Source organism: Cupressus sempervirens, chromosome 4 (genome assembly GCF_028749045.1).
Source record: "Cupressus sempervirens isolate cs-2001-9-10 chromosome 4, ASM2874904v1, whole genome shotgun sequence".
Classification (NCBI taxonomy): domain Eukaryota; kingdom Viridiplantae; phylum Streptophyta; class Pinopsida; order Cupressales; family Cupressaceae; genus Cupressus; species Cupressus sempervirens.
The window spans coordinates 666,394,491-666,408,150 of NC_143121.1; the positions used below are offsets into that span (position 1 = coordinate 666,394,491).

Here is a 13,660-nt window from a genome sequence, read left to right on the forward strand (position 1 = left end):
TCCGAATGATAATGTGGGCATAAAACAGGTTTGTTAGGAAAAAGTTCCAAAGTGTCATGTGGAATAATAACATTGGCAGAAAATAGGCTTATTACATTAAAGAATTCAACCAAATAGGGGATCACGGTGAGAAAGCATATCTTGGGGCTGCTATTAAAGGGAAGGCAAGGTTGTTATTGGCTTAGTTGAGGACCGGATCCCATCACCTCAAATGCGAGGCAGGCAGATGGAAGAGGTCCAAGGAGGTTTGAGAGGAGAGGATATGCGTGTTTTGTTAGATAGGAGCTATTGAAACATAATGGCATTTTCTCTCCGAGTGCACAGCTTAACGACAACATCCGAATATACTATAATTTCATATAAAAGGCTACCAACACGCATTGTTTGTTTGAGGTTAACAGGATCAAGCAAACGACGGACTTCTTGATTAAGATCTATATCAAAAGATTGGAAATTGAAAGAAATATGAAATCTGTTTACCGTGTTCTACTGGTCCCATAGACTGCTGTGATCTCATGGACATCATTAAAATCGAATTCACATTCATTCATTCTCCTAGTCCTTCCACAATGCCTACCGTGTTGCATGGAAATGCAAGCCACCCTCACACCTCATCTTTGTCATTTGTACTTACCAAAATATCTCTTCCACGAGTTGTGAAATGAAGATTGTGTATTTATTGCATTTTGTGATGCATTTGCTTCAGAAATTATATATATTAATTGCATTTTAATAAGTTTTGTCCATGGTTGTATTTGGTAATTATTTTCATATCAAACATGCAAACGACTAAAATGAATTTGGCCTGGCGTTGCATGGGGTGAACGGTACAAAATCCTTATCATACTTGCGTTGAAAATTATTTCATCAATGAATCGTGTTTTACCAGAAACGTGAAAAAATGCCAAATCTAAACGTGAAGAATTGCTCACTTCTAAGAAAGCAGGCTAATGTTTTTGACGGTACAGTTTGGGACGGCCTGAATTAGATAACTGACATTTGAAATAGGATGGATTTTTTTGCCTTCTTAAATTTACCGAACAAAATAGCCAGTCAACGTAAACTATAGAGCAATATATTTATAAAGCGTAAAAGCATTGAAGATTTAGGAAGGCCCACCACTTAAGTTAGTAATTTTAGGCAATTTTTTGTTCAGACTCAAGTTATAAAATTATTCTTAGACATAAGCATTCAAGAGCTCACATGGATAGATTATTCATTACGGAACCCTTAATCCTGTCTGACAGACTGTGTGTAAGAGGAAAAACTTGATTAAGATAAATATTTGCTTAAATAGAAAATATAACGATCATCCCTCATCGATGGGTATAGTTTAGGAGATTGCCAAGTGATAGAGACAACTTGCTGATATTAGCCTCGACCAATAAATAAACCCCCAAATTTTGATACTGGTTGTTCCAACCTTTTGTTTCATCAGTCAACATCTTCTTTGAAGAAATTGACTTACTGTTATTTTGCAACCTTACAACAAGAATCTGATAAATAAATGATACAATCTGCTAGAAACAGCAAACTTGAAAAGCATGTACACTAGCTATCTAGTAAAATACATTGACTCCGACAAAGGTATACTGCAAATACAAGAATCCAAATTTCCCATTATGCTGAAATCGAACCCAAATCCAGCTCTTCATCCGAATCGATAGCATTCTCATAATCATAATAAGCATTAACCTGCACAGATCAATAAAGTCAACCATAAGACACTGTTTTGCCATGAATGCATAAATAATCTCAAACACATTGTTAGTGAATTAATGTATGTAAACAAGATTAAACATAAGTCACATTAAACACAGTAATAATTCACTAACAATGTATGTAACCATAAGTCACAATAAACACAGCAGACTGATTTAATGTATGTAAACAAGATTTTGTATCTTCCTTACTATCGACAATGCAAATGCAACATGCATTTTTCACCGTACCCACTGAAATTTACATTTCAGAATTTTGTCACTGGGGACCAAATTTCAACGAGATGGGATCTAGCTCTCAGAGAAAGTACCAAAAAAAATTTATGCACCGACTGCTGAGGTGAGTAATTTCCAATAATTGACAAGCAGGATAGTCCATCATACACTCAACAAGATGCTTCCAACTGTACAGATAAGATAAAATGTGCCAGTGAGAAGCTCGTTTTTTCTTAAATCTCCTTGAAACAAACCCGTTTTTCCCAGGATTTGCCATTAGAGAACTAAAATACATAGGAAACATTCATTAACTCTTCCCTCAGAGGTAACTGGGCCTCCATCAGAAAAATCAATAAAGGGTAACCCAGATTGTTGTTTGCATAAAAGGTCAATCCACTATGAGATAAACATTTCAATTTGAGATTCTACTGACAGCTGAAAAAAACATATGTCAATAAACAAAAATAAAATTAGGACTCCAGAAAACCAAAAAAATTTTATGCACCGACTGCTGAGGTGAGTAATTTCCAATAATTGACAAGCAGGATAGTCCATCATACACTCAACAAGATGCTTCCAACTGTACAGATAAGATAAAATGTGCCAGTGAGAAGCTCGTTTTTTCTTAAATCTCCTTGAAACAAACCCGTTTTTCCCAGGATTTGCCATTAGAGAACTAAAATACATAGGAAACATTCATTAACTCTTCCCTCAGAGGTAACTGGGCCTCCATCAGAAAAATCAATAAAGGGTAACCCAGATTGTTGTTTGCATAAAAGGTCAATCCACTATGAGATAAACATTTCAATTTGAGATTCTACTGACAGCTGAAAAAAACATATGTCAATAAACAAAACTAAAATTAGGACTCCAGAAAACTCAATTGGTGAGCAAAAGTGATAAATTGTGCAAAAAGGTAATGGTTGGAACTTGGACCCCAACCTTTGGCCTGGGCATTACAGCTTCAAATGTGTGAAAAGTTGGAGTTGCAAAATCAGGTGGCTCCAGTACAATGTATGCACCTCGATTATTATAGCGCTCTGTGCTTGCCTGTGCATCAGAACCAATTATTCCAGGTTAAGAAAAACATATCCATTTTAATCAAATTAACTGGACCAAAAAGTTAGTTACCATTTGTGAATTTAGAAATATACAGTCCATTTCAAAATTTCCTATTTGAATGATCACTAAATGCAGAAAATAATTATCTTTAACATCATTTTTACTCTCGTTAGTTTTAACTATTCCCTACAACCAACCTCAAAATTTATCGTTATGAGAAAACATAGCTAGTAAATGAATGAATACATAGAAGATTAAAAAAGAACAGAAATAACCTAAAATAGCACCCTTAGCTTATCCCACTGTCGAGCTGCTAAACTTCAGTGGAATTATCTTCCCTATATCTGTTTCTATGGTAAAAGCAAAGTTTATTGTGGATGAAACTCATTCCTTGGACCATAAATAAAGTGTAAGACTTTATAACAAATTAAAAAGATTTAGATTGAATCTGAAGTCTGTAAAATCCAATGGCTCACAAATAATGTCAACTGAACCTGTGCAGAATGCACACAATTGATGATAAGGCTTGTGAGAGTACATATAGCTTCAGAGAACCTTTTACTATAATAATATTATTGAACCATTTCTTAGCACTCAGGATATGTTCTTATCCTTATTAGAAATATGACCAGAGAAAGACAGAAGCTGCAATTATTTAAACAAGATATACGTGCATCTTAATTTTTAATCATATACACAAATTTAATGTCCTACATTATAGGAAACTCACAAAACAACTTTCTCAAATATCTAGAGTTGTTTTAACAACTTAACACATTCGTACCACTAAAACAGTAACTTACATAGCAACCTATAACAAACCTACCAAATTATTTAATGTATGCAACCCATGATGCCATATTCCTGACACCCCCCATATTGCATCATTCTCCAAATGGAGTTATCCAAATAGGGATAGTGGTCCAAGAACACTCAATCACCACAGTCAATTGTTTGTCATAGGTATGAGTAGAGACATACACATGTACTCATGGCAAACAATAGTGGGACTAGCCTCACCATATTTTCATTCAAGGATAGGGACAAAAACATCTACCCAAGGAACCAAGGATAAGGACTAACATATCTATCGAAGCTCTTATATCAGTTTAGGTTAGGTACAAACACATCTATCCAAAATCAAGATTACGAACGAGGACACACATCTGCTCTCAATCATGCAATCATAACCACCAACTCCTGTGACTGGGGACAAACTCCATATCATGAATGGAGACAAACAAATTCATTAAAAAACCACCAAGAAATGTGAGTGGGGGCATACACATACAACCACAACATAAAAAGCTTGAACACCAAGCCCTCATTGTCATGTATGCAGTCACCATTATATATCAAGGCCACTCTAATCACAAATGATTTAATACAGTTCCCGCTGCCACCTAGAAACTGATCTTGACATTAGTCATTTTGGCATAAATAGTTTTCTCACTAATCCAATTTTACAGCCCCATCGTTAGTGACTAATGAGAGGTCGCTGAATGTCCTCCAGCCTCTTGTGCCTCCGTTGTATAGTAAGCTTGCTAATTAAATATCAAATTTGACCTTGAGGCTCTGTTTTAGATTCCCCCCATAAGACAGATCATAGTATGGAAAATTCGTCGAGTTTTTCTGCTCACAAGCCGGCAGGGGCAAAACTAGCTGAGTTTTTAGAAAGCACACCCATGCAGTGAAATCAGAGGTCAAATGCCCAAAAATGTCATTTTTTATACCAATTTCCATTTAGAGCATTGTTCAGTCATTTTTGCAGCTCAGGAGCAGGAGGAATTATACAAATATGACATTTAAGTATAAGTTTTTTTCTCATACTCTTAGGTATATTTGTATAAACAATGTCAGGATGTTTGAGATAGGTTTCAGCTTCATAGGAATTAAATGCAGATTCTAGATGTTAGAGGTATTCAAAAAATTCCAGGCTTAGCCAAATTTCAAGATTCAGCATGCCTTCAACAGTGCTATTTGAAGTCAAATTGAAACCGGAATAATGATTTTCTAATGATTCTAACTCATTTTCTCACAAATCACTTGGTTTCAATTCTATATTCCTGAATCCTGGTAAACTAAACCACTTGCTCACACCCAAGACAAGCGTTACTTTCCAGCAGGCCAGAATTGCTCAAACTCATGCTCGGACTATTTTTCTATGATGTATTTACTTCTAGTTTTTAAGAAACTATTTACTGTGATGTATTCACTTCTAGTTCTATATAAACTAATTACAATGATGTATTTACTTCTAGTTTAATAGAAACTATTTACTAGTTTGCTTCTCACCATCAACATTCTGCATGAGAATCCAATTTTGTACCCACTTCGCATATATATATATATATATATATATATATATATATATATATATATATATATATATATATATATATATATATATATAAACTCTGCTTGTTTCTTGTGTCCTTGTTAATTAACTCATTGGATGCATCTTCTTGTTGAATTTTGTAAAAAAAAGTACTTTAATTAAATTTAAGTTGTTTTTAGATTCCCAAGTTTTCTTAAAAAACTGACCGAATCTTTCCCCTTTTCTTTTGGGAATGGGTGGGGTTTTGGGGGTGGCGTGTTTTTGCGGAGTGAGATTTTTCCAACTATGAGACAGATGTTGTCTACAAGTGATAATGCCTCCAGATAAAATTAAGAGAATTCCATATTTTATCTCATATTTTTCTTGTCACTTCTACATCTTGACACAACTAATGACATGTGAAAATTTGACCATATGAACCATAAATTAAAATCTCTCCAAGAAGTGGCAGATATCTTTGCTTCTCGCGAGAACTTTTGCAAAACAAGAAAAGGTTTTCTCTCGAGAAATTGATACCAAGAAGACCTTAAATTCTCGGCAAGAAGTTGGCCACTTCTTTGCGATATATCGCAAACTTGCTTAACTACTTCTCAAGGGTGCCAACAGTAAACCTGGGACACCCATCAACTTGCCCAATCATTATTTATTTCGCAATTTTGAGTGTTTGGAGGAGAAGAGAAGGGTTTTGGTGGAGAGTATTTGGCAGCCTTGTAGATCGATTGCAAGTGGATTTGAAGTGGACTAGTTTTTACTAGAGCTATTGGGAAGGGGAAGGGGAAGAAGAAGATGCAAACTAGTTTCATATTGTACTTGACATCTGTATTAGCTTATCTTTTTACAAAGACAATTTGGTATTTTAGTTTGCTTCAATGTTCAAAGTCTCTGACTATGGCTGTCAGCCATCAGCATTCCACAAGGATGCAATTTTGTTACATATCACATCTTGGTTTGTTTAAACATTTACTACTGACTCATCATATGCATCTTCTTATTGAATTTTGCAAGACAAAAGCATTTCTAATTAATTTAAGTCATTTTTAAAATCCCGATGTTTTCTCGAGAAGTTACCTATTTATCTCCGATATTTGCTGAGAACTTTTTTTCGGAACGAGATTTTGAACTATGATATGAACAATAACAATATGCCATTATAAAATTTCAGTCCATTAAAAGCTAACATTATATAAAGACTCTACAAACTATCTAAAATGACCAACTCAACTCAAAGATAATCAACGTAGATTTTATTTCTAATATAGTTTCAAGCTACTATAAGAAGTAATATCATTAACTTGACACCTATTGTCATGAATAATTTGGTGCATCTTATCAATTCCATCCTCACACACACCATGGATTGAAAAATAAGTGACCACAAGCGTTGCAGGGTTGAAAAATTGAAAACTGGCTGCATACTAGTGTTGTAAGGTGATACTGTTCCCATCTGTGTGGGCTGGAAGACCTACACAATCAGAAGATGATTCAGATGATACATTGTACAGATTCAAGCAGAAGATAGTCTTCTCATGATAGAAGTCTGATTTACAGTATTTTCCCATTCCGAGACTCTCGAGAATCATTTGGATTCTTTTTTGGAACTTCCATCAAATTGCTCGTCACAGAGCTTTTGGCTGCCTTGATGCCACAGGACATCAAATAAACCATTATTTTGCACACTACTGCCCACCAGATATAGAAATTATATAACACTCAACAAAAACATAGCCATAATAGTTTTGACAAGGAAACAAAATGGGCGCAACGATATTTTTGCTCCACTGAATCCACATTTTGAGCAACAATTGTGTTCCACAGCTTCAAAAAATACCTAAGATTAGAAACTACCACTGCGAACAAATAGATGTAATGCATCACCTTTCTATTTACAGCCTTTTTTGTAATTGCACAACTCCATTCTTCAATTTTTTCTTCAAACTCTTAACAAATTCGACACTCTCCACGGACAGGACCTCACCTTTGGTTTTCACAAAATGCAGAGTCTGACCCAGATGGCATCAACTGATTTTGGAAATGATACTCTTAACAACTAAATAATACACAATACTAGCATCTTCCTGGGTCTTCTCGTGAGGGAATTACACTCAGTTCACCCAGTCCTGCTCTGATACCATATTAGAAATATGGGCTGAGAAAGACAGAAGCTGCAATAATTAAAAATGTGATATATGTGTTACTTAATTTTCGAACATCTGCACCACACTTATATATGAATTTATTTTCCTACAGTATAAGAAACTTCCAAAACAACTATCCCAAATATCTCGAGTTGTTTTAACAACTCAACACATCTGTACCATAAATACAAAAACCTATATAACAACCCATAATAAACCTACCAAATCATTGATGTATGCATTCCATGATGCAATTTTCCTAATAATCCAGTGGTTTGATTTGCTTTATTTCATGACATATATTTATTTTTCTACACCTCATCTATTTTAGCATTTCATTCAGTTTTGACAAATTGAAACTCCAAGAAAATATTGCATTACCATCTCAAATCAACCCATCATAGCATATGAAACAACCATAGAGAGAGAAAATCAAGAGAGCAGTTTTTTTATGCTTAATAAAATAATACCTATGATTCTATGTACTGAAAAATCTTGGATATTTCTCATCAAAGCGCTATATATATATATATATAAACAGAATTGAGTATATTAGCTACTGTCTAGATCTATATATTAGTGATTATGTATAGTTACATAACCATGCTCTTCCTCAGGTCTTTGAAAAGACCAACCCATCATTACCTATAAAACTGACTTTGTCATGACACTTTATTTTTCCATCTTTTCAGTACAGAATCAAATTATTTCAGAACACAGGTGAATAGATAATCATGGTTTTTAAGGATTGTAATCATCCAAAAGATTGGGCACACCTCAAGGATCATTGGTTCTAGTTTCCTAAATTTTTCTGATCTTTAAGTTGCCATGCAAAAGGCTCGTTAGGACCCCAAGTTTAAACTTATTACTTTTCTAGGTTGTTGGCCTTAAAATTAAAAGGTTGGAAGTTCAAATTTGAACCCTAATAGCTAGGGTAGTGGCTATCCAGCCAAAAAAAACATTTTCTTTATATTGCTTTTGACAACTTTTGAAAAAATAAAACTGTCTCCCTTCGCATAGTTGACATTTTTCGTGGCTGCATAGTCGCTGCCAATAGCTAGGGTGTAAGTTTAGCAATAACAAAAACATTACACTTCAGCACTAATTTTAGGGTTTACAGTTTTTGTTTTTATTTAAACTTTTAAGTTTTCCAATGAAACATGAACCTATGTGACCCATTTTCAACCAAGCCCAAGTCTTTATCCTATACTGCTTTTAATTGAAATTATAAACTCTCCTAAGTTACTACTCCTAGCCTTTCATTTTTAAGTTCAGGGTCAGAGTTACATCTCAACTTTGTGTTCGTATTTTCCGAAGATATTAGACTGGATTTTTACTAATTGTGTTTGACTGGATAGTTACTTTGATTGATGTTAGTTATTGGATTATAATGTTTAAGGGTGATTAGATGTTTAATTATCTTGTTTAAAGGATATTATGTTATTATTGTAACTTTGGCATATGTCTACTATGCAGTGTAATTATGTGTCATAAATGGTTGGATATGGAATGGGACGGATTAATGATGAAGTTTGATTATAGATTATGGAATTTGATACTAACCCAAACTGATGAAAAAAAATTGTGGAAGTTGTGGACAGGTTAGAAGGCAAGGATGAAACCCAGGCTAAGTTGTCAATTTGGATGTGGGTGCAAGATTTGGGTGCACGAATTAGAAATGCAAAATTAAATCATGTGATAGTATGATACTCTATCATTGATCAAGATAACTATTAAATGTCAATTGATAGTTCACAAATATTAAATTGAAATAAATAATAAGCCATATCATATACATCTATGTTCATGATTCCAATGCAAATCAGAAAATTATTACAATCACAATACCAGTTTAGATTTTTATATATGCAAAGAAATGCAAAATTAAATCATGTGATAGTATGATACTCTATCATTGATCAAGATAAATATTAAATGTCAATTGATAATTCACAAATATTAAATTGAAATAAATAATAAGCCATATCATATACATCTATGTTCATGATTCCAATGCAAATCAGAAAATCATTACAATCACAATACCAAATTTTAGTCCATGATTCTATGTTCATCATTTAAGATTCAAGATTCACTACTGAGAATCATAAGGATTCTCAAAGAAAAATCCTCATCTTGCAAGTTCAAGATTATTTGAACCCAAAGTAGTTCCACTTGTACTAGATTCATTATGTGTCATGATCTTAGGGGACCTCTGCATGCATCCTGTCCATACATAGATATAGATTGATAGATGGGGGGACAGGGAATTTATCCAACCAATAGTTGGTTGGCCTAAAGAAGCTACAAGCGCGTTGAGACTAAGATGCAAATGCTTTTTATGTAGCATCAATCCCATGAATCAAATGACTTTGATGAGTAATCACATAAGAGGTCACTTGTGGATATGAGTAGTTGAGGAATGCACCATGTGTCATAATGTTATCATCATCATTGCAATGAGTCCAAGTTGTCACATTGATGGGCTAAATTGCCCCTTCCAGTGTTTGACTAATTGTGTTTGACTGGATAGTTACTTTGATTGATGTTAGTTATTGGATTATAATGTTTAAGGGTGATTAGATGTTTAATTATCTTGTTTAAAGGATATTATGTTATAATTGTAACTTTGGCATATGTCTACTATGCAGTGTAATTATGTGTCATAAATGGTTGGATATGGAATGGGACGGATTAATGATGAAGTTTGATTATAGATTATGGAATTTGATACTAACCCAAGCTGATGAAAAAAAATTGTGGAAGTTGTGGACAGGTTAGAAGGCAAGGATGAAACCCAGGCTAAGTTGTCAATTTGGATGTGGGTGCAAGATTTGGGTGCACGAATTAGAAATGCAAAATTAAATCATGTGATAGTATGATACTCTATCATTGATCAAGATAAATATTAAATGTCAATTGATAGTTCACAAATATTAAATTGAAATAAATAATAAGCCATATCATATACATCTATGTTGATGATTGCAATGCAAATCAGAAAATTATTACAATCACAATACCAGTTTAGATTTTTATATATGCAAAGAAATGCAAAATTAAATCATGTGATAGTATGATACTCTATCATTGATCAAGATAAATATTAAATGTCAATTGATAGTTCACAAATATTAAATTGAAATAAATAATAAGCCATATCATAAACATCTATGTTCATGATTCCAATGCAAATCAGAAAATCATTACAATCACAATACCAAATTTTAGTCCATGATTCTATGTTCATCATTTAAGATTCAAGATTCACTACTGAGAATCATAAGGATTCTCAAAGAAAAATCCTCATCTTGCAAGTTCAAGATTATTTGAACCCAAAGTAGTTCCACTTGTACTAGATTCATTATGTGTCATGATCTTAGGGGACCTCTGCATGCATCCTGTCCATACATAGATATAGATTGATAGATGGGGGGACAAGGAATTTATCCAACCAATAGTTGGTTGGCCTAAAGAAGCTACAAGCGCGTTGAGACTAAGATGCAAATGCTTTTTATGTAGCATCAATCCCATGAATCAAATGACTTTGATGAGTAATCACATAAGAGGTCACTTGTGGATATGAGTAGTTGAGGAATGCACCATGTGTCATAATGTTATCATCATCATTGCAATGAGTCCAAGTTGTCACATTGATGGGCTAAATTGCCCCTTCCAAGTAGTGATCCTCCTTATGTGACAAAAAATGCAAGTTAGTATGAATGTAAACCAAGTCTTTCATCTTTCTTGAGCCTAGCCAGCTATGCTTCACTACATGGATAAAGGAGTATGTACTCCAATTCCATACAACAAAAGAAGAACTTGCAACCTGGGCAGTCTTCACAAAATTAAACATAAAAATGAAAAACAAATCAAAGAATGTTAAGCACTAAATTGTAGAATACTAGTAAACAAAAAACAAAAAAGACTTACTTGTGGGAGGACCTCGATTGCAAGAGGTTAGAGATGCTTAAATGGTTGACCATAGAGGTACCACCATATGATATCTCCCATATCGTTTTGGTCCCTTACAGTATTTGGACTAAGTTTGACTCCCAAGGCAAATAAGTCATATTTTGTCCTAACCTTTTTGTGCATTACTTCATCTTGGAAGAGTCTTTCAAAAGTTTTGTAGCATCCATTAGCAACTTCTTCATCCGCATATGGTGCTACTATTAGGAATAACAAGCCAACACCCACAATTGTTGGGGGCAAGGGGGAATGAATCAGTTGGTATCCATAAACCAATCACCAACGTAGCAACATAGATAAGCATTAAGGCATAGAAAACAATGCCATAACACATAGCACCAGATTTTTTTACGTGGAAACCTTGTTAGGAGAAAAGTCACAGTAGGGATCAAACCCACTAGATAATGTACTAGCACACAAGCCTTGTTAAACATACAATAAGAATGCACATGCAGTCAAGCTCGTTGCCTAGAGCTCACTACTCAAAGATACAAGAGGGCAACAACCTTGAGATTACATCAAAGGAAACAACCCTAGAATGGACAAAAATTCATTGTAGACAACAATCCATTGAATTATGAATGGATTGATAACATCTTTGATATGTCAATACAACTCCAATGAAGTACATCAACTCTCTATCTCAGTAGATTCCATTCATACCTCTGCTCTCGATCACAAATATAACATGTTCCCACACCTTTGTTTCTCATACACCCATCACATCATCCATCACTTCCAATTACAAAATGATTTCATCCTTTCATACAACACACCAACATAAACTAGGTCGGCCAAGATTAAGAACTTGATCAAAACAATAAATTACAATAACCAATGCAATCCAAGATATGTCGATTAGGACATAGCTATTACCCAAACAAATAAATTTCAGCACACCATGATCCATAGATCATGCTCGCAATCCAATGCAACACGCCAACTAACCAAGTTGGCCAAGAATGCATCAACGCACTTCATAAAATCTTGAGTCAGATTACAAAGCCCAATGTGATCCAACAACAAGAATGACACCATTAAGAAACAATAGCAAACATCATGAAATAGCACAACAGCGTCTTTGTCTTAGAATCCACAAACAACTCTATATTGTTCATTATGAACATTACTTAGCAATCTTTGTCATTAAAGAAAAATAGCTCGCACATCTAAGTCATGAACTACTCCAACGAAGGACACATGCAAATTGTAAGCATACCACCAAATTAGTAGTAAGAAACATTGCATTAATAATCTGCACCAATCCAAATACTACAACACTATCATTACAAAAATAACTAGTTTTCGATCCACCATATCTCACTCAAATTATAACATCAACCTTTGTGATCCAACAATGATCATCTACAGGCATCCTTGAATCCATCTGCAACTACACACCATCTGATTATCAATATAGAAAATATACCAATCTAATCTCACCACAAACTAAACCGTCAACATTGTCAAGAAAAGAAATATGTTGACATCAATGACAAAACATTAATGCTAGAATATATAATGCAATCTCTTGCAACAATCCCAACAACATTCTAACAACTTGTTAGAAGTAGCAGTTGTCGTTGCACCAAAATATCAACATGTCAATGCCTAATACAACCACTAGACTTATAAAAGACACGGGAGGATGTTAAACCATGTTGCAAATCCCCGCAAGGGACGCTAGCGCACTTCCAAGTCCCCCTCCTAGTATTACTCATTGGGCCTACCTGCCTTCAAACATGTGACCACGCTCTAATACCACTTGTTAGAAGTAGTGGTTGTCATTGCACCAAAAGATCAACATGTCAATGCTCAATACAACCACTAGACTTATAGAGGACACAAGAGGTTGTTAAATCATGTCATGAATTCTTGCAAGGGGCTTTGTGCACTACCAAGTTGGTATCAAAGCATTTATAACATTTTTGTGCATTTTTTCATCTTGGCAATCTTTCAAAAGCTTTGTAGCACCCATGAGCAGCTGCATTTGCATATGGTGCTACTCTATCTTACATAGCAACTATTTCCACGCTATAGTACCTCGAAGATAGGGCATATGAAAGGAGGTGCACAATTGGGTGATCATATTTTCCCAACAATGATGAATGATTGTTTCCACCTTATTGCATAAGGCTTCACATTACATGGGGTCATTCTCATGTGTTTGTATGGAAATTTTTACCTTCTCTACCATTGTGTACATGCCATCATAG

General features: G+C 34.5%; 1 protein-coding gene across 1 annotated transcript in view; it reads right to left on the reverse strand.

Annotated features, from left to right (window-relative positions):
• Positions 1 to 1,255: 1,255 nt before the first annotated feature.
• The window catches only part of PP7 (serine/threonine phosphatase 7), a 71,225-nt gene continuing 58,820 nt past the window's right edge, over positions 1,256 to 13,660 (reverse strand). The window contains exons 4-5 of the mRNA XM_089826458.1: positions 2,880 to 2,987; positions 1,256 to 1,695 (exon numbers count right to left, since the gene is read on the reverse strand). Of these exons, the coding sequence (XP_089682584.1) occupies positions 1,621 to 1,695; positions 2,880 to 2,987 (183 nt within the window). The 3' untranslated portion in view covers positions 1,256 to 1,620. The remainder of the gene's footprint in view (positions 1,696 to 2,879; positions 2,988 to 13,660) is intronic.